The sequence below is a fragment of the Oncorhynchus keta genome, unplaced genomic scaffold, assembly GCF_023373465.1.
Source record: "Oncorhynchus keta strain PuntledgeMale-10-30-2019 unplaced genomic scaffold, Oket_V2 Un_contig_6459_pilon_pilon, whole genome shotgun sequence".
Classification (NCBI taxonomy): Eukaryota; Metazoa; Chordata; class Actinopteri; order Salmoniformes; family Salmonidae; genus Oncorhynchus; species Oncorhynchus keta.
Window position 1 is genome coordinate 38,229 of NW_026288877.1, and position 22,563 is coordinate 60,791.

General features: G+C 39.2%; 2 protein-coding genes and 1 long non-coding RNA gene across 3 annotated transcripts; all 3 read left to right on the plus strand.

Moving 5' to 3' along the window:
- The first annotated feature begins 945 nt into the window (after positions 1-945).
- LOC118381389 (transcription elongation regulator 1-like protein) lies at positions 946-22,196 on the plus strand. The gene is made up of 7 exons (XM_052511196.1): positions 946-1,120; positions 2,941-3,025; positions 3,266-3,404; positions 15,765-15,857; positions 19,024-19,142; positions 19,701-19,861; positions 21,981-22,196. The coding sequence occupies exons 1-6, from the start codon at positions 946-948 to the stop codon at positions 19,855-19,857; spliced, it is 768 nt and encodes a 255-aa protein (XP_052367156.1). The 3' UTR covers positions 19,858-19,861; positions 21,981-22,196.
- LOC127925895 (uncharacterized) lies at positions 5,510-12,272 on the plus strand. Its single transcript, XR_008122747.1, has 3 exons — positions 5,510-5,783; positions 7,508-7,811; positions 12,149-12,272. It is a non-coding gene; the product is annotated as an uncharacterized LOC127925895 (long non-coding RNA).
- Positions 20,176-21,797, plus strand: LOC127925897 (trichohyalin-like). Its single transcript, XM_052511197.1, has 2 exons — positions 20,176-20,536; positions 21,067-21,797. The coding sequence occupies exons 1-2, from the start codon at positions 20,176-20,178 to the stop codon at positions 21,273-21,275; spliced, it is 570 nt and encodes a 189-aa protein (XP_052367157.1). The 3' UTR covers positions 21,276-21,797.
- Positions 22,197-22,563: the final 367 nt, after the last annotated feature.

The window sequence follows — 22,563 nt, forward strand, 5'->3', positions numbered from 1 at the left end:
AACACTTCTGGTTCTGCCCTTCTTCTCCCCAGATAATGTCCTGTCATACTGTTGTTTATCATGTCATAGAACACTTCTGGTTCTGCCCTTCTTCTCCCCAGATAATGTCCTGTCATACTGTTGTTTATCATGTCATATAACACTTCTGGTTCTGCCCTTCTTCTCCCCAGATAATGTCCTGTAATACTGTTGTTTATCATGTCATAGAACACTTCTGGTTATGCCCTTCTTCTCCCCAGATAATGTCCTGTAATACTGTTGTTTATCATGTCATAGAACACTTCTGGTTCTGCCCTTCTTCTCCCCAGATCATGTCCTGTCATACTGTTGTTTATCATGTCATAGAACACTTCTGGTTCTGCCCTTCTTCTCCCCAGATCATGTCCTGTCATACTGTTGTTTATCATGTCATAGAACACTTCTGGTTCTGCCCTTCTTCTCCCCAGATCATGTCCTGTCATACTGTTGTTTATCATGTCATAGAACACTTCTGGTTCTGCCCTTCTTCTCCCCAGATAATGTCCTGTCATAATGTTGTTTATCATGTCATAGAACACTTCTGGTTCTGCCCTTCTTCTCCCCAGATAATGTCCTGTCATACTGTTGTTTATCATGTCATAGAACACTTCTGGTTCTGCCCTTCTTCTCCCCAGATCATGTCCTGTCATACTGTTGTTTATCATGTCATAGAACACTGCTCTCCCCAGATGTGTGTTTAGAATGTTATTATTATTATTGCAGAGTGACGTTTGAAGGGTTCAGACAGTGGAGCATCAACTTTAAAAGAAAGTTAAAGACCTGACAGAGGCATCATACTGGCTCTCTAGTCTACAAAACACACGTTTATTCTTGACAGGCAAACACCATCTCAGCTATCTTGCGTTGACACACACCAGTAGGGAACCGGACAGGCATGACTAATTCAACTCTCATCCTTACATTATTATGATCGTTTCTCCTCAGGTGTGTGGTGTGGACGGGGACGACAGAGTATTTTTCTTCAACCCAACGATACAGCTCTCTGTTTGGGATCAGCCAGTAGATCTGAAGCACCGTGGAGAGGATCTCAACAGGATTATAGAAAATCCTCCACATAAACGCAAAAATGATTCTTTGTCCAGTAAGTTTGTGGTAATTCTTCCCCGTTGGCTTGTCTTCATCCCGCCGTTTAGTTGGGCCTCGTTAGGACTCTTCTTCATGTTAAATCGGGTATTTACCAGGCCGTGGCTTTCGATGGAACCGAGAAGCTCATTATCAGTCCGCTATTTTTCTAATGATGTTAATAAACATGTTTTTTAGTGATCTGTTAATTAATACGGAGGCCAATAAAATGGGCTGATATACTAGATCCTATATACAGTGTGTCAGTTCCATTGCCTGTCGATCCCAGACTACCAGAGGATCGTGATGTCTCTGTTCATTGAAGGAGATGATCACGAATGGAACGTGGAACCTTTAGGATGTCAAACCATCTCATGGTTGCATTTTAAATGGCACCCTGTTCCCTATGGGCCCTGGTCCAATGACACACTATTCCCTATGGGCCCTGGTCCAATGGCACCCTATTCCCTATGGGCCCTGGTCCAATGGCACCCTATTCCCTATGGGCCCTGGTCCAATGGCACCCTATTCCCTATGGGCCCTGGTCCAATGACACACTATTCCCTATGGGCCCTGGTCCAATGACACCCTATTCCCTATGGGCCCTGGTCCAATGACACACTATTCCCTATGGGCCCTGGTCCAATGACACACTATTCCCTATGGGCCCTGGTCCAATGACACACTATTCCCTATGGGCCCTGGTCCAATGACACACTATTCCCTATGGGCCCTGGTCCAATGACACACTATTCCCTATGGGCCCTGGTCCAATGACACACTATTCCCTATGGGCCCTGGTCCAATGGCACCCTATTCCCTATGGGCCCTGGTCCAATGACACCCTATTCCCTATGGGCCCTGGTCCAATGACACCCTGTTCCCTATGGGCCCTGGTCCAATGACACACTATTCCCTATGGGCCCTGGTCCAATGACACACTATTCCCTATGGGCCCTGGTCCAATGACACACTATTCCCTATGGGCCCTGGTCCAATGACACACTATTCCCTATGGGCCCTGGTCCAATGACACACTATTCCCTATGGGCCCTGGTCCAATGACACACTATTCCCTATGGGCCCTGGTCCAATGACACACTATTCCCTATGGGCCCTGGTCCAATGACACACTATTCCCTATGGGCCCTGGTCCAATGACACCCTATTCCCTATGGGCCCTGGTCCAATGACACACTATTCCCTATGGGCCCTGGTCCAATGACACACTATTCCCTATGGGCCCTGGTCCAATGACATGCTATTCCCTATGGCCCTGGTCCAATGACATGCTATTCCCCATGGGCCTGGTCCAATGGCACCCTGTTCCCTATGGTCCCCGGTCCAAAGAAGTGCACTATATAGGTATTAGGGTCCCATTTGGGATGCACCCCATCTCTTTTGTGTTCTACTAGAATAGCTCATGTGGAAGTCCTGTGTGTGGCTGGCTCTGTAAATATTGGATTACATTGGATCTTGTCAGCGATGATATCTCCCCGGACTAGATTTCCCAGAGGTCGGGTTGTCTTTATTGATTTTGCATTATTGCAGTTACCAGCTGATTATGTATCGATGACCTTATACCTGAACCTCACTGTTCCAACAAAGCATGTCTGGCAAATTAACTTTGGTAAATATGTGGACAACCCCCGATGAACTGAACATTGACTTATGGCTGATAAGACGGAGAGCAGTAATGCTCTCACAGTGGTTTTTAATGACCAATTATATGAAGACGGAGTCCATTGAAAAGGGATGTTTGTTACACTCTGCGTCTGTTGGACTCCACTCGAAAAAAGGATGTGTGCTACGCTTCTGTCTGTGTGTCCGTTCTCTCAGCAGAGGACGGTTCTAACTCTCCGTCTGCCGATGACGATGATGCTGATGATGAAGATGAACATTATTCAAAAACCAAGAGGAACAAGTGAGTTTTTTTCCCCCCCATCTTAACCATACTCATAGTTTACCATTACAATGATACTTCTCTACAGAATACTAATCTCCTTTTGAAGTATTTTTTTGTAAGTGGTATTTGTACAGTACAGTAGCCTAGTTTTGACCCAAGCCTTTTGGGCCCTGGTCAAGAGGAGATCACTGTCTCGGGGAATAGGGTTTCCATTTGAGATACATCCTAGAACTGCTTGTATGTTTCTGTCCTCCTCAGACGGGAGGAACCTGCGGATGGTAATGAGGACCTGAGAGAGAGGGCTGGCGCAGAGACATGTGACTCTCCCCCCCATCGGACTGTTCTACCCTTAGGGCTCCGCATCACACACTTCAGGGACATGCTCCTTGAAAGAGGGGTAAAGGCATATTGAATGGAATACAAAAATCTAATGCACTTTTCGGCTGCGTTTAGACAGGCAGCCCAATTCTGATATATATTTTCCACTAAATTGGTCTTTTGACCGTATCACGTCAGATGTTTTTCGGACGTGATCTGATTGGTCAAAAGATCAATTGGTGAAAGAAAAAAAAGGCAAGATTTGGGCTGCCTGTCTAAATGCAGCCACAGAGACGGACCTAGAGTCTAACAGTTTTCCATGAGGAAGGAATTTAAACCATACTTTTCAAAGTGGCAATATGGGGACTCAAATCCCTGTATTGCAACTAATCATCAAGGAACACAGGGACCTGTAACTGCAAAGGCAGCAAAATGGAAAAACTAAATGATGGAAAGACCTACATCATTTAACAGGTTGATGAATGATGGAAAGACCTACATCATTTAACAGGTTGGATGAATGATGGAAAGACCTACATCATTTAACAGGTTGGATGAATGATGGAAAGACCTACATCATTTAACAGGTTGGATGAATGATGGAAAGACCTACATCATTTAACAGGTTGGATGAATGATGGAAAGACCTACATCATTTAACAGGTTGGATGAATGATGGAAAGACCTACATCATTTAACAGGTTGGATGAATGATGGAAAGACCTACATCATTTAACAGGTTGGATGAATGATGGAAATACCTGAACATCATTTAACAGGTTGGATGAATGATGGAAAGACCTACATCATTTAACAGGTTGGAAAGACCTACATCATTTAACAGGTTGGGATGAATGATGGAAAGACCTACATCATTTAACAGGTTGGATGAATGATGGAAAGACCTACATCATTTAACAGGTTGGATGAATGATGGAAAGACCTACATCATTTAACAGGTTGGATGAATGATGGAAAGACCTACATCATTTAACAGGTTGGATGAATGATGGAAAGACCTACATCATTTAACAGGTTGGATGAATGATGGAAAGACCTACATCATTTAACAGGTTGGATGAATGATGGAAAGACCTACATCATTTAACAGGTTGGATGAATGATGGAAAGACCTACATCATTTAACAGGTTGGATGAATGATGGAAAGACCTACATCATTTAACAGGTTGGATGAATGATGGAAAGACCTACATCATTTAACAGGTTGGATGAATGATGGAAAGACATCTACATCATTTAACAGGTTGGATGAATGATGGAAAGACCTACATCATTTAACAGGTTGGATGAATGATGGAAAGACCTACATCATTTAACAGGTTGGATGAATGATGGAAAGACCTACATCATTTAACAGGTTGGATGAATGATGGAAAGACCTACATCATTTAACAGGTTGGATGAATGATGGAAAGACCTACATCATTTAACAGGTTGGATGAATGATGGAAAGACCTACATCATTTAACAGGTTGGATGAATGATGGAAAGACCTACATCATTTAACAGGTTGGATGAATGATGGAAAGACCTACATCATTTAAGGTTGGGTGAATGAGGTTAACAGGTTGGATGAATGATGGAAAGACCTACATCATTTAACAGGTTGGATGAATGATGGAAAGACCTACATCATTTAACAGGTTGGATGAATGATGGAAAGACCTACATCATTTAACAGGTTGGATGAATGATGGAAAGACCTACATCATTTAACAGGTTGGATGAATGATGGAAAGAGGTTGGATGAATGACCTACATCATTTAACAGGTTGGATGAATGATGGAAAGACCTACATCATTTAACAGGTTGGATGAATGATGGAAAGACCTACATCATTTAACAGGTTGGATGAATGATGGAAAGACCTACATCATTTAACAGGTTGGATGAATGATGGAAAGACCTACATCATTTAACAGGTTGACCTACATCATTTAACAGGTTGGATGAATGATGGAAAGACCTACATCATTTAACAGGTTGGATGAATGATGGAAAGACCTACATCATTTAACAGGTTGGATGAATGATGGAAAGACCTACATCATTTAACAGGTTGGATGAATGATGGAAAGACCTACATCATTTAACAGGTTGGGATGAATGATGGAAAGACCTACATCATTTAACAGGTTGGATGAATGATGGAAATACATCATTTAACAGGTTGGATGAATGATGGAAAGACCTACATCATTTAACAGGTTGGGTGAATGATGGAAAGACCTACATCATTTAACAGGTTGGATGAATGATGGAAAGACCTACATCATTTAACAGGTTGGATGAATGATGGAAAGACCTACATCATTTAACAGGTTGGATGAATGATGGAAAGACCTACATCATTTAACAGGTTGGATGAATGATGGAAAGACCTACATCATTTAACAGGTTGGATGAATGATGGAAAGACCTACATCATTTAACAGGTTGGATGAATGATGGAAAGACCTACATCATTTAACAGGTTGGGTGAATGATGGAAAGACCTACATCATTTAACAGGTTTGAATGATGAATGAGGTTGGATGAATGAAGACCTACATCATTTAACAGGTTGGATGAATGATCATCATTTAACAGGTTGGATGAATGATGGAAAGACCTACATCATTTAACAGGTTGGATGAATGATGGAAAGACCTACATCATTTAACAGGTTGGATGAATGATGGAAAGACCTACATCATTTAACAGGTTGGATGAATGATGGAAAGACCTACATCATTTAACAGGTTGGATGAATGATGGAAAGACCTACATCATTTAACAGGTTGGATGAATGATGGAAAGACCTACATCATTTAACAGGTTGGATGAATGATGGAAAGACCTACATCATTTAACAGGTTGGATGAATGATGGAAAGACCTACATCATTTAACAGGTTGGATGAATGATGGAAAGACCTACATCATTTAACAGGTTGGATGAATGATGGAAAGACCTACATCATTTACAGGTTGGATGAATGATGGAAAGACCTACATCATTTAACAGGTTGGATGAATGATGGGACCTACATCATTTAACAGGTTGATGAATGATCTACATCATTTAACAGGTTGGATGAATGATGGAAAGACCTACATCATTTAACAGGTTGGATGAATGATGGAAAGACCTACATCATTTAACAGGTTGGATGAATGATGGAAAGACCTACATCATTTAACAGGTTGATGAATGATGGAAAGGTTGGATGAATGATGGAAAGACCTACATCATTTAACAGGTTGAATGATGGAAAGAATGATGGAAAGACCTACATCATTTAACAGGTTGGGATGAATGATGGAAAGACCTACATCATTTAACAGGTTGGTTGAAAGACCTACATCATTTAACAGGTTGGATGAATGATGGAAAGACCTACATCATTTAACAGGTTGGGATGAATGATGGAAAGACCTACATCATTTAACAGGTTGGATGAATGATGGAAAGACCTACATCATTTAACAGGTTGGATGAATGATGGAAAGACCTACATCATTTAACAGGTTGGATGAATGATGGAAAGACCTACATCATTTAACAGGTTGGATGAATGATGGAAAGACCTACATCATTTAACAGGTTGGGTGAATGATGGAAAGACCTACATCATTTAACAGGTTGGATGAATGATGGAAAGACCTACATCATTTAACAGGTTGGATGAATGATGGAAAGACCTACATCATTTAACAGGTTGGATGAATGGAAAGACCTACATCATTTAACAGGTTGGATGAATGATGGAAAGACCTACATCATTTAACATTTAACAGGTTGGATGAATGATGGAAAGACCTACATCATTTAACAGGTTGGATGAATGATGGAAAGACCTACATCATTTAACAGGTTGGATGAATGATGGAAAGACCTACATCATTTAACAGGTTGGATGAATGATGGAAAGACCTACATCATTTAACAGGTTGGATGAATGATGGAAAGACCTACATCATTTAACAGGTTGGATGAATGATGGAAAGACCTACATCATTTAACAGGTTGGATGAATGATGGAAAGACCTACATCATTTAACAGGTTGGATGAATGATGGAAAGACCTACATCATTTAACAGGTTGGATGAATGATGGAAAGACCTACATCATTTAACAGGTTGGGTGAATGATGGAAAGACCTACATCATGTAACAGGTTGGATGAATGATGGAAAGACCTACATCATTTAACAGGTTGGGTGAATGATGGAAAGACCTACATCATTTAACAGGTTGGATGAATGATGGAAAGACCTACATCATTTAACAGGTTGGATGAATGATGGAAAGACCTACATCATTTAACAGGTTGGATGAATGATGGAAAGACCTACATCATTTAACAGGTTGGATGAATGATGGAAAGACCTACATCATTTAACAGGTTGGATGAATGATGGAAAGACCTACATCATTTAACAGGTTGGATGAATGATGGAAAGACCTACATCATTTAACAGGTTGGGTGAATGATGGAAAGACCTACATCATTTAACAGGTTGGATGAATGATGGAAAGACCTACATCATTTAACAGGTTGGATGAATGAGGACCTACATCATTTAACAGGTTGGATGAATGATGGAAAGACCTACATCATTTAACAGGTTGGATGAATGATGGACATCATGTAACAGGTTGGATGAATGATGGAAAGACCTACATCATTTAACAGGTTGGATGAATGATGGAAAGACCTACATCATTTAACAGGTTGGATGAATGATGGAAAGACCTACATCATTTAACAGGTTGGATGAATGATGGAAAGACCTACATCATTTAACAGGTTGGGTGAATGATGGAAAGACCTACATCATTTAACAGGTTGGGTGAATGATGGAAAGACCTACATCATGTAAAGGTTGGATGAATGATGGAAAGACCTACATCATTTAACAGGATGGAAAGACCTACATCATTTAACAGGTTGGATGAATGATGGAAAGACCTACATCATTTAACAGGTTGGATGAATGATGGAAAGACCTACATCATTTAACAGGTTGGATGAATGATGGAAAGACCTACATCATTTAACAGGTTGGATGAATGATGGAAAGACCTACATCATTTAACAGGTTGGATGAATGATGGAAAGACCTACATCATTTAACAGGTTGGATGAATGATGGAAAGACCTACATCATGTAACAGGTTGGATGAATGATGGAAAGACCTACATCATTTAACAGGTTGGATGAATGATGGAAAGACCTACATCATTTAACAGGTTGGATGAATGATGGAAAGACCTACATCATTTAACAGGTTGGATGAATGATGGAAAGACCTACATCATTTAACAGGTTGGATGAATGATGGAAAGACCTACATCATTTAACAGGTTGGATGAATGATGGAAAGACCTACATCATTTAACAGGTTGGATGAATGATGACCCTACATCATTTAAAGGTTGGATGGAAAGACCTACATCATTTAACAGGTTGGATGAATGATGGAAAGACCTACATCATTTAACAGGTTGGATGAATGATGGAAAGACCTACATCATTTAACAGGTTGGATGAATGATGAAAAGACCTACATCATTTAACAGGTTGGATGAATGATGGGACCTACATCATTTAACAGGTTGGATGAATGATGGAAAGACCTACATCATTTAACAGGTTGGATGAATGATGGAAAGACCTACATCATTTAACAGGTTGGATGAATGATGGAAAGACCTACATCATTTAAAGGTTGGATGAATGATGGAAAGACCTACATCATTAACAGGTTGGGTGAATGATGGAAAGACCTACATCATTTAACAGGTTGGATGAATGATGGAAAGACCTACATCATTTAACAATGAATGATGGAAAGACCTTCATCATTTAACAGGTTGGGTGAATGATGGAAAGACCTACATCATTTAACAGGTTGATGAATGATGGAAAGACCTACATCATTTAACAGGTTGGATGAATGATGGAAAGACCTACATCATTTAACAGGTTGGATGAATGATGGAAAGACCTACATGATTTAACAGGTTGGATGAATGATGGAAAGACCTACATCATTTAACAGGTTGGATGAATGATGGAAAGACCTACATCATTTAACAGGTTGGATGAATGATGGAAAGACCTACATCATTTAACAGGTTGGATGAATGATGGAAAGACCTACATCATTTAACAGGTTGGATGAATGATGGAAAGACCTACATCATTTAACAGGTTGGATGAATGATGGAAAGACCTACATCATGTAACAGGTTGAATGAATGATGGAAAGACCTACATCATTTAACAGGTTGGATGAATGATGGAAAGACCTACATCATTTAACAGGTTGGATGAATGATGGAAAGACCTACATCATTTAACAGGTTGATGAATGAAAGACCTACATCATTTAACAGGTTGGATGAATGATGGAAAGACCTACATCATTTAACAGGTTGGATGAATGATGGAAAGACCTACATCATTTAACAGGTTGGATGAATGATGGAAAGACCTACATCATTTAACAGGTTGGATGAATGATGGAAAGAGGTTGGAATGATGGAACCTACATCATTTAACAGGTTGGATGAATGATGGAAAGACCTACATCATTTAACAGGTTGGATGAATGATGGAAAGACCTACATCATTTAACAGGTTGGGTGAATGATGGAAAGACCTACATCATTTAACAGGTTGGATGAATGATGGAAAGACCTACATCATGTAACAGGTTGGATGAATGATGGAAAGACCTACATCATTTAACAGGTTGGATGAATGGAAAGACCTACATCATTTAACAGGTTGGATGAATGATGGAAAGACCTACATTTAACAGGTTGGATGAATGATGGAAAGACCTACATCATTTAACAGATGAATGATGGGATGAATGATGGAAAGACCTACATCATGTAACAGGTTGGATGAATGATGGAAAGACCTACATCATTTAACAGGTTGGATGAATGATGGAAAGACCTATCATTTAACATGGAAAGTAACAGGTTGGATGAATGATGGAAAGACCTACATCATTTAACAGGTTGGATGAATGATGGAAAGACCTACATCATTTAACAGGTTGGATGAATGATGGAAAGACCTACATCATTTAACAGGTTGGATGAATGATGGAAAGACCTACATCATTTAACAGGTTGGATGAATGATGTAACAGGTTGGATGAATGATGGAAAGACCTACATCATTTAACAGGTTGGGTGAATGATGGAAAGACCTACATCATTTAACAGGTTGGATGAATGATGGAAAGACCTACATCATTTAACAGGTTGGGTGAATGATGGAAAGACCTACATCATTTAACAGGTTGGATGAATGATGGAAAGACCTACATCATTTAACAGGTTGGATGAATGATGGAAAGACCTACATCATTTAACAGGTTGGATGAATGATGGAAAGACCTACATCATTTAACAGGTTGGATGAATGATGGAAAGACCTACATCATTTAACAGGTTGGATGAATGATGGAAAGACCTACATCATTTAACAGGTTGGATGAATGATGGGTTGTTGAATGAATGATGGAAAGACCTACATCATTTAACAGGTTGGATGAATGATGGAAAGACCTACATCATTTAACAGGTTGGATGAATGATGGAAAGACCTACATCATTTAACAGGTTGGATGAATGATGGAAAGACCTACATCATTTAACAGGTTGAATGATGAATGAATGATGGAAAGACCTACATCATTTAACAGGTTTGAATGATGGAAAGACCTACATCATTTAACAGGTTGGATGAATGATGGAAAGACCTACATCATTTAACAGGTTGGATGAATGATGGAAAGACCTACATCATTTAACAGGTTGGATGAATGATGGAAAGACCTACATCATTTAACAGGTTGGGTGAATGATGGAAAGACCTACATCATTTAACAGGTTGGATGAATGATGGAAAGACCTACATCATTTAACAGGTTGGATGAATGATGGAAAGACCTACATCATTTAACAGGTTGGATGAATGAGGTTAACAGGTTGGATGAATGATGGAAAGACCTACATCATTTAACAGGTTGGATGAATGATGGAAAGACCTACATCATTTAACAGGTTGGATGAATGATGGAAAGACCTACATCATTTAACAGTGAATGATGGGACCTACATCATGAAGGTTGGATGAATGAAAGACCTACATCATTTAACAGGTTGGATGAATGATGGAAAGACCTACATCATTTAACAGGTTGGATGAATGATGGAAAGACCTACATCATTTAACAGGTTGGATGAATGATGGAAAGACCTACATCATTTAACAGGTTGGATGAATGATGGAAAGACCTACATCATTTAACAGGTTGGATGAATGATGGAAAGACCTACATCATTTAACAGGTTGGATGAATGATGGAAAGACCTACATCATTTAACAGGTTGGATGAATGATGGAAAGACCTACATCATTTAACAGGTTGGGTGAATGATGGAAAGACCTACATCATTTAACAGGTTGGATGAATGATGGAAAGACCTACATCATTTAACAGGTTGGATGAATGATGGAAAGACCTACATCATTTAGGTTGGATGAATGATGGAAAGACCTACATCATTTAACAGGTTGGATGAATGATGGAAAGACCTACATCATTTAACAGGTTGGATGAATGATGGAAAGACCTACATCATTTAACAGGTTGGATGAATGATGGAAAGACCTACATCATTTAACAGGTTGGATGAATGATGGAAAGACCTACATCATTTACATCATTTAACAGGTTGGATGAATGATGGAAAGACCTACAGGTTGGATGAATGATCATTTAACAGGTTGGGTGAATGATGGAAAGACCTACATCATTTAACAGGTTGGATGAATGATGGAAAGACCTACATCATTTAACAGGTTGGATGAATGATGGAAAGACCTACATCATTTAACAGGTTGGATGAATGATGGAAAGACCTACATCATTTAACAGGTTGGATGAATGATGAAGGTTGGATGAATGATGGAAAGACCTACATCATTTAACAGGTTGGATGAATGATGGAAAGACCTACATCATTTAACAGGTTGGATGAATGATGGAAAGACCTACATCATTTAAAGGTTGGATGGAAAGACCTACATCATTTAACAGGTTGGATGAATGATGGAAAGACCTACATCATTTAACAGGTTGGATGAATGATGGAAAGACCTACATCATTTAACAGGTTGGGTGAATGATGGAAAGACCTACATCATTTAACAGGTTGGATGAATGATGGAAAGACCTACATCATTTAACAGGTTGGATGAATGATGGAAAGACCTACATCATTTAACAGGTTGGATGAATGATGGAAAGACCTACATCATTTAACAGGTTGGATGAATGATGGAAAGACCTACATCATTTAACAGGTTGGATGAATGATGGAAAGACCTACATCATTTAACATGATGGGTTGGGTGAATGAGGTTGGAAAGACCTACATCATTTAACAGGTTGGATGAATGATGGAAAGACCTACATCATTTAACAGGTTGGATGAATGATGGAAAGACCTACATCATTTAACAGGTTGGATGAATGATGAAAGACCCCTACATCATTTAACAGGTTGGATGAATGATGGAAAGACCTACATCATTTAACAGGTTGGATGAATGATGGAAAGACCTACATCATTTAACAGGTTGGATGAATGATGGAAAGACCTACATCATTTAATCATTTAACATGGGTTGGATGAATGATGGAAAGACCTACATCATTTAACAGGTTGGATGAATGGACCTACATCATTTAACAGGTTGGATGAATGATGGAAAGACCTACATCATTTAACAGGTTGGATGAATGATGGAAAGACCTACATCATTTAACAGGTTGGATGAATGATGGAAAGACCTACATCATTTAACAGGTTGGATGAATGATGGAAAGACCTACATCATTTAATGATGGAAAGACCTACATCATTTAACAGGTTGGATGAATGATGAAAGATGAATGATGGAAAGACCTGGATGAATGAATGAAAGACCTACATCATTTAACAGGTTGGATGAATGATGGAAAGACCTACATCATTTAACAGGTTGGATGAATGATGGAAAGACCTACATCATTTAACAGGTTGGATGAATGATGGATGAATGATGGAAAGACCTACATCATTTAACAGGTTGGATGAATGATGGAAAGACCTACATCATTTAACAGGTTGGATGAATGATGGAAAGACCTACATCATTTAACAGGTTGGATGGATGAATGATGGAAAGACCTACATCATTTAACAGGTTGGATGAATGATGGAAAGACCTACATCATTTAACAGGTTGGATGAATGATGGAAAGACCTACATCATTTAACAGGTTGGATGAATGATGGAAAGACCTACATCATTTAACAGGTTGGATGAATGATGGAAAGACCTACATCATTTAACAGGTTGGATGAATGATGGAAAGACCTACATCATTTAACAGGTTGGATGAATGATGGAAAGACCTACATCATTTAACAGGTTGGATGAATGATGGAAAGACCTACATCATTTAACAGGTTGGATGAATGATGGAAAGACCTACATCATTTAACAGATGAATGATGGAAAGACCTACATCATTTAACAGGTTGAATGATGGAAAGACCTACATCATTTAACAGGTTGGATGAATGATGGAAAGACCTACATCATTTAACAGGTTGGATGAATGATGGAAAGACCTACATCATTTAACAGGTTGGATGAATGATGGAAAGACCTACATCATTTAACAGGTTGGATGAATGATGGAAAGACCTACATCATTTAACAGGTTGGATGAATGATGGAAAGACCTACATCATTTAACAGGTTGGATGAATGATGGAAAGACCTACATCATTTAACAGGTTGGATGAATGATGGAAAGACCTACATCATTTAACAGGTTGGATGAATGATGGAAAGACCTACACATCATTTAACAGGTTGGATGAATGATGGAAAGACCTACATCATTTAACAGGTTGGATGAATGATGGAAAGACCTACATCATTTAACAGGTTGGATGAATGATGGAAAGACATCATTTAACATCATTTAACAGGTTGGATGAATGATGGAAAGACCTACATCATTTAACAGGTTGGATGAATGATGGAAAGACCTACACATCATTTAACAGGTTGGATGAATGATGGAAAGACCTACATCATTTAACAGGTGAATGGATGAATGATGGAAAGACCTACATCATTTAACAGGTTGGATGAATGATGGAAAGACCTACATCATTTAACAGGTTGGATGAATGATGGAAAGACCTACATCATTTAACAGGTGGATGAATGATGGAAAGAATGATGGAAAGACCTACATCATTTAACAGGTTGGATGAATGATGGAAAGACCTACATCATTTAACAGGTTGGATGAATGATGGAAAGACCTACATCATTTAACAGGTTGGATGAATGATGGAAAGACCTACATCATTTAACAGGTTGGATGAATGATGGAAAGACCTACATCATTTAACAGGTTGGATGAATGATGGAAAGACCTACATCATTTAACAGGTTGGATGAATGATGGAAAGACCTACATCATTTAACAGGTTGGATGAATGATGGAAAGACCTACATCATTTAACAGGTTGGATGAATGATGGAAAGACCTACATCACATACATCATTTAACAGGTTGGATGAATGATGGAAAGACCTACATCATTTAACAGGTTGATGAATGATGGAAAGACCTACATCATTTAACAGGTTGGATGAATGATGGAAAGACCTACATCATTTAACAGGTTGGATGAATGATGGAAAGACCTACATCATTTAACAGGTTGGATGAATGATGGAAAGACCTACATCATTTAACAGGTTGGATGAATGATGGAAAGACCTACATCATTTAACAGGTTGGATGAATGATGGAAAGACCTACATCATTTAACAGGTTGGATGAATGATGGAAAGACATCATTTAACAGGTTGGATGAATGATTTAATCATTTAACAGGTTGGATGAATGATGGAAAGACCTACATCATTTAACAGGTTGGATGAATGATGGAAAGACCTACATCATTTAACAGGTTGGATGAATGATGGAAAGACCTACATCATTTAACAGGTTGGATGAATGATGGAAAGACCTACATCATCATTTAACAGGTTGGATGAATGATGGAAAGACCTACATCATTTAACAGGTTGGATGAATGATGGAAAGACCTACATCATTTAACAGGTTGGATGAATGATGGAAAGACCTACATCATTTAACAGGTTGGATGAATGATGGAAAGACCTACATCATTTAACAGGTTGGATGAATGATGGAAAGACCTACATCATTTAACAGGTTGGATGAATGATGGAAAGACCTACATCATTTAACAGGTTGAATGTACTGAATGTTTTCTTAAATATGTTTTCTCTTCTCTTCAGGTTTCAGCGTTTTCCACATGGGAGAAAGAACTGCACAAGATCGTGTTTGATCCACGGTATCTTCTGCTAAACTCTGCAGAGGAGAGGAAACAGGTGAACTCTGCTGGTTGTCCTCCTTTAATTGGTCATGATTGATTTATCGGTTGTCCTCCTTTAATTGGTCATGATTGATTTATCGGTTGGTCATAATTGGTTAATTGGTCATGATTGATTTATTGGTTGGTCATAATTGGTTAATTGGTCATGATTGATTTATCGGTTGGTCATAATTGGTTAATTGGTCATGATTGATTTATCGGTTGGTCATAATTGGTTAATTGGTCATGATTGATTTATTCCATCGGTTGGTCATGATTGATTGGTTAATTGGTCAGTTTTGATTGATTTATCAGAGTTGGTCATAATTGGTTAATTGGTCATGATTGATTTATCATGGTTGGTCATCAATTGGTTAATTGGTCATGCGGCGATTGATTTATTAATGGCACAGGCAGGGAGCCCAGCCAACAGCGAGTTGCAGTAATCGGGAGATAATTGGTTAGGACCTGCGCCGCTTTGGTCATGATGCGGATGTTGTAGAGCATTAATTGGTCATGATTGGTTAATTGGTCATGATTGGTTTATTTTTTTCATCAATAGTTAATCATATGCTATGATTAAATAATTACTAATGATTGATTAATTGGTCATGATTGACAGATTGTGAATGAGGTTGACTCAGAAATTATCAATCCAAATTAACCTTTAAAGTACAAGACAGCATGGACATTAGGGGTGTGCCTCGAAGTAAGACAATATGAACAACTAAGGGGCAAGTTTCCTGATACGATTATGATCCAAGTATTTTTTGTAATTATCCACGACCCCCAAAAAAAAAAATAAAGTGGGATGGTAGTGTGCATCCTTCAATCAAGTGCAAGGTCCTATGTGGCCTAAATAAGTCAATTGGCTAGTTTGCTTGTCTGTAAAGAGAAGGAGGGTGGAATGTACGTTGATCCTGCCGTTCTTATTGGATAGAGGGAAGCTGTGTTTCTCTGCCTACTGCTTCGCTTCATAATTTCAGCCAATCACTTCTCTTCCTCCCATGTTTGGGTCTAATCGTTTTAGATTGCTGCTGCCTCCTGTTTGTCTGCTACTGTGATAAATCACAATGGCGAGGACATTTGCTAGCTAGCAAGCTATCAATGTGCATAATATATAGAATGCTATCAATGTGCATAATATATAGAATGCTATCAATGTGCATAATATATAGCATGCTATCAATGTGCATAATATATAGCATGCTATCAATGTGCATAATATATAGCAAGTTATCAATGTGCATAATATACTGCATGCTATCAATGTGCATAATATATAGCAAACTATCAATGTGCATAATATATAGAATGCTATCAATGTGCATAATATATAGAATGCTATCAATGTGCATAATATATAGCATGCTATCAATGTGCATAATATATAGCATGCTATCAATGTGCATAATATATAGCAAGCTATCAATGTGCATAATATATAGCAATGCTATCAATGTGCATAATATATAGCAATGCTATCAATGTGCATAATATATAGCAAGCTATCAATGTGCATAATATATAGCAAGCTATCAATGTGCATAATATATAGCAAGCTATCAATGTGCATAATATATAGCAAGCTATCAATGTGCATAATATATAGAATGCTATCAATGTGCATAATATATAGAATGCTATCAATGTGCATAATATATAACATGCTATCAATGTGCATAATATATAGCATGCTATCAATGTGCATAATATATAGCAAGCTATCAATGTGCATAATATATAGCAAGCTATCAATGTGCATAATATATAGCAAGCTATCAATGTGCATAATATATAGCAAGCTATCAATGTGCATAATATCTAACAAGCTATCAATGTGCATAATATCTAACACGCTATCAATGTGCATAATATACAGCAAGCTATCAATGTGCATAATATCTAACAAGCTATCAATGTGCATAATATCTAACAAGCTATCAATGTGCATAATCTATAGCAAGCTATCAATGTGCATAATATATAGCAAGCTATCAATGTGCATAATATATAGCAAGCTATCAATGTGCATAATATCTAACAAGCTATAAATGTGCATAATATATAGCAAGCGGGCCATGGGTAGGGAAAAAAAGATGACCCGCTGATATTCATCCTAACTGAGTGACAGCAAACGTTTATGTTGGCCATTTGCAAGTTGAGGACACAGACACATACCACTCTGCTCCTAATCTGCAGTTGTTTGGTCTCTAAACATGCAGGGAGATATAGGTGTTTTGATAACATCTACTTAGGCAAATCCGATCCGACTTTCAAGTGTTAATTTATGGATAGGATTAGGAATACGGTCAGTTTAGCAGACCCCTAATGGGTTTGCTCCCATTATCTCATTACTGTCCTTGGTGAAAGCATTATGTTAGTAAAACTCCACAAATAACCTTTGGGATGAACTGTTGAGGTTTTTTGACATGTTGCCTTTTACCTTCATTTAACTAGGCAAGTCGGTTAAGAACACGTTCTTATCTATAATGACGGCCTAGGAACAGTGGGTTTGTTCAGGGGCAGAATCACAGATGTTTAGCTTGTCAGCTCGGGGATTTGATCTTGCAACCTTTTGGTTATTAGTCCAATGCTCTAACCACTAGGCTACCTGCCACATTGCCCTATGTACATAGACATGGAACACTGGTCACTTTAATAATGTTTACATACTGTTTTACCCATTTAATATGTATATACTGTATTCTAGTCAAGTCCATCCTATTCAAATATTGCTGTACATATAGTATCCTTTCCAAGTATTCTTCAGATATACTCATGTTATATCCACATACTCTCCCTAATGTCTATACATCCCATTACATATACTGCACATATATATATATATACTCCGGACTCTGACATACTAATATTTATATATTTCTTAATTCCATTATTTTACTTTTATATGTCTGTGTATTGTTGTGAATTATTAGATATTACTGCAATGTTGGGAGCTAGAAACACAAGCATTTCGCTGCACCCGCAATAACATCTGAAAAACATGTGTATGCGACCAATAACGATTTGATTTGATTTGATTGATCCTGTCAGTGAACGTGAGAGGAGTTAAGTCGACAGTAAAGAGGATTAGGAAACAGCCGTCGTCTTTGTCTTGAAAATGATCTTCAAAGTCATTTTTTCTTGTTGCCAATCATGACTGTGTTCCTCATCTCCAGGTGTTTGAGCAGTTTGTCAAAGTGAGGATGAAGGAAGAACACAAGGAGAAACAGAGAAAACTGCTGCAAGCAAAAGACCAGTATAGAAAACTTCTAGAGGAGTCGAAAATCACATCCAGGTAAAACCTGAAGCTAACTGTGTAATAGAATTACACGTACAGTAGGGGACTTAACTATTCAACTAAGCTTCATAATAGCTTCATACAAAATAGCTTCATACTAAAAGTTTGGACTCAACCTACTCGTTGGTTTTTCTTTATTTGTACTATTTTCAACATTGTGGAATAATAGTGAAGACCTCTCTCTCTCTCTCTCTCTCTCTCTCTCTCTCTCTCTCTCTCTCTCTCTCTCTCTCTCTCTCTCTCTCTCTCTCTCTCTCTCTCTCTCTCTCTCTCTCTCTCTCTCTCTCTCTCTCTCTCTAAGGACATATAAAAGCCCCCCCTCTCTCTCTCTCTCTCTCTCTCTCTCTCTCTCTCTCTCCTCCTCCCTCCTCTCTCTCTCCTCTCTTTCTCTCTCTCTCTTCTCTCTCTCTCCCCCTCTCTCTCTCTCTCTCTCCCTCTCTCTCTCTCTCTCCTCCTCTCCCCCCTCTCTCTCATTTCTCCTCTCCTCCTCTCAAACATATCAAACATTTCCCCCCATCTCTCTCTAGGATGATTTCTTCTTTTCTCTATTTCCAGGTCAACTTTCAAAGACTTTTCTGTTAAGTACGGCCGTGACCAGCGCTTCAAGCAAGTGCTGAAGAAGAAAGACCAAGAGCACTTCTTCAACCAATTCATCAATGGGTTAAAGAAGAGAGATAAAGAGAACCGCATGAGGCTGAGGAAGATGAGATGAGGAGGTATGAGGCTGAGGAAGATGAGTTGAGGAGGTATGAGGCTGAGGAACGAGATGAGGAGGTATGAGGCTGAGGAACATGAGATGAGGAGGTATGAGGCTGAGGAAGATGAGATGAGGAGGTATGAGGCTGAGGAAGATGAGTTGAGGAGGTATGAGGCTGAGAGATGAGATGAGGAGGTATGAGGCTGAGGAAGATGAGTTGAGGGGTATGAGGCTGAGGAGATGAGATGAGGTATGAGGCTGAGGAAATGAGATGAGGAGGTATGAGGCTGAGGAGGATGAGATGAGGAGGTATGAGGCTGAGGATGAGATGAGATGAGGAGGTATGAGGCTGAGGAAGATGAGATGAGGAGGTATGAGGCTGAGGAAGATGAGATGAGGAGGTATGAGGCTGAGGAAGATGAGATGAGGAGGTATGAGGCTGAGGAAGATGAGTTGAGGAGGTATGAGGCTGAGGAAGATGAGATGAGGAGGTATGAGGCTGAGGAAGATGAGATGAGGAGGTATGAGGCTGAGGAAGATGAGATGAGGAGGTATGAGGCTGAGGAAGATGAGATGAGGAGGTATGAGGCTGAGGAAGATGAGATGAGGAGGTACAGTATGAGGCTGAGGAGGATGAGAAGAGGAGGTATGTGGCTGAGGAAGATGAGAAGAGGAGGTATGAGGCTGAGGAAGAATGAGGAGGCTGAGGCTGAGAAGATGAGATGAGGAAGAGAGGAACATGAGGCTGAGGAAGATGAGAATATGAGATGAGGAGGTATGAGGCTGAGGAAGATGATGAGGCTGAGGCTGAGGAAGATGAGATGAGGAGGTATGAGGCTGAGGAACATGAGATGGGAGGTATGAGGCTGAGGGTATGAGGCTGAGGAAGATGAGTTGATGACTGTAAGTGAGTTGGAGGTATGAGGCTGAGATGAGGAGGTATGAGGCTGAGGAAGATGAGATGAGGAGGTAGAGGCTGAGGAATGAGAGCTGAGAAGTATGAGGCTGAGGAGGATGAGATGAGGAGGTATGAGGCTGAGGAAGATGAGATGAGGCTGAGGAAGATGAGATGAGGAGGTACAGTATGAGGCTGAGGAGGATGAGATGGAAATGAGATGAGATGAGGAGGTATGAGGCTGAGGAAGATGAGATGAGGACAGTATGAGGCTGAGGAATGAGATGAGGAGGTATGAGGCTGAGGAAGATGAGATGAGGAGGTACAGTATGAGGCTGAGGAGGATGAGAAGAGGAGGTATGTGGCTGAGGAAGATGAGAAGAGGAGGTATGAGGCTGAGGAGGATGAGATGAGGAGGTATGTGGCTGAGGAAGATGAGATGAGGAGGTACAGTATGAGGCTGAGGAGGATGAGAAGAGGAGGTATGTGGCTGAGGAAGATGAGAAGAGGAGGTATGAGGCTGAGGAAGATGAGATGAGGAGGCATCAGGCTGTGAAATAGGCCTCTCAGAATACAGAATAGCATGAATGGATAGATAGAGCTGTCTGATAAATGAGACGGCAGTTTCATGGGGAACATAAAGAAACAGGTATTAGGATCCCTGTGGAATCAGTCTAAAAGAGGAGAAAGCAGTCAGTCATTTGCCTCCAGATTTACAGTCAGCTGGGTCAGAGATGGCTTGGCTCCACATGCTAAGCAGGTAATCCAGCTAGCTCTCAGAAATGGAATACTGTTTCATATTGAAGCTACTGTATATATTGAAATTCAACATTTCTCATGTTTTGAGTCACAGTGACAAACATGAATTGAGCATCATTTCTGTATTTATTTTGTGTTATCACATGACCTGTATGGAGATATCAATGTGTGTACACAATCACACAGCCCAATGCACAATTCTAAAAGACATCATGTACATATACAGAAAACAATCCTGCAAAGCAATTGGTATTTTCTAACTATTTCAAACAAGGTTCTCCACAGCATCTGTGAGAATCAATGGATGTAATTGTAATTGTGTATTGATGGATTTTGTAAATGTCCCCCCCAAAAAAAAAATATGTTGTGTTTATTATGATGTGGGTTCTTCTTATGATGTAAAAGGATAAGTTATTGTTGCTTATTTGTCATTTAAACCGTTGTTAATGTAAAAGTCATACGTAGTGCATTCTCTCTGTAACAGGTCGAAGACGTTATGTGAAGATTCTAAAGGAAGATTCTAAAGGACTGTTCATTTGAATCTGAACATTGGGATTTTACAGATAATATAGTTTACTGTACAAAACAGTGTCTTTAAAATGTGTGTTATATGTTGTTTTTCTTTCTTTATTTATTTTAATTTAAACATGCAATGTTTGTGGGATTGTGAGTTGGATTAATTAAAACCTTCTAAAATGAACCTTTTCGGTCAGCTGGGTTCTTCTCAAATGATACAATAGCTTTCATAATTAGATGGAGAACAAGACCTTTTGGGGTCCTCCCATAGCATCTTCATAACCACAATATGCATGGATGAGCACAGTAGAATGGAGTTTGAAGATTGACAATGCATATCACATATAATCTAAGGATGGACCCTAGAAGTGTATCTCTAGCTCTGTTTATACCTGGTGCCAACATGTGGTTGTCATTATCCCATCGAGATGATCCAATCACTATCCGATCACGATTTATCACAGCTATGCTTGTCATTAAAACGCATATTTTATGGTCAAAAGTAGTGTGTTTGAGTGTGTCTAGTGAATAGTGTGCCATTATGGACGCAG

Coding starts and splice junctions, on each gene's coding strand:
- LOC118381389 (XM_052511196.1), top strand. CDS start 946: ATGATCGTTTCTCCTCAGGTGTGTGGTGTGGACGGGGACGACAGAGTA. Junction 3,405..15,764: donor ACATGCTCCTTGAAAGAGGG/GTAAAGGCATAT, acceptor TCTTCTCTTCAG/GTTTCAGCGTTTTCCACATG. Junction 15,858..19,023: donor CTGCAGAGGAGAGGAAACAG/GTGAACTCTGCT, acceptor CCTCATCTCCAG/GTGTTTGAGCAGTTTGTCAA.
- LOC127925897 (XM_052511197.1), top strand. CDS start 20,176: ATGAGGAGGTATGAGGCTGAGGAAGATGAGATGAGGAGGTATGAGGCT. Junction 20,537..21,066: donor AGGTATGAGGCTGAGGAAGA/ATGAGGAGGCTG, acceptor AGGAGGTACAGT/ATGAGGCTGAGGAGGATGAG.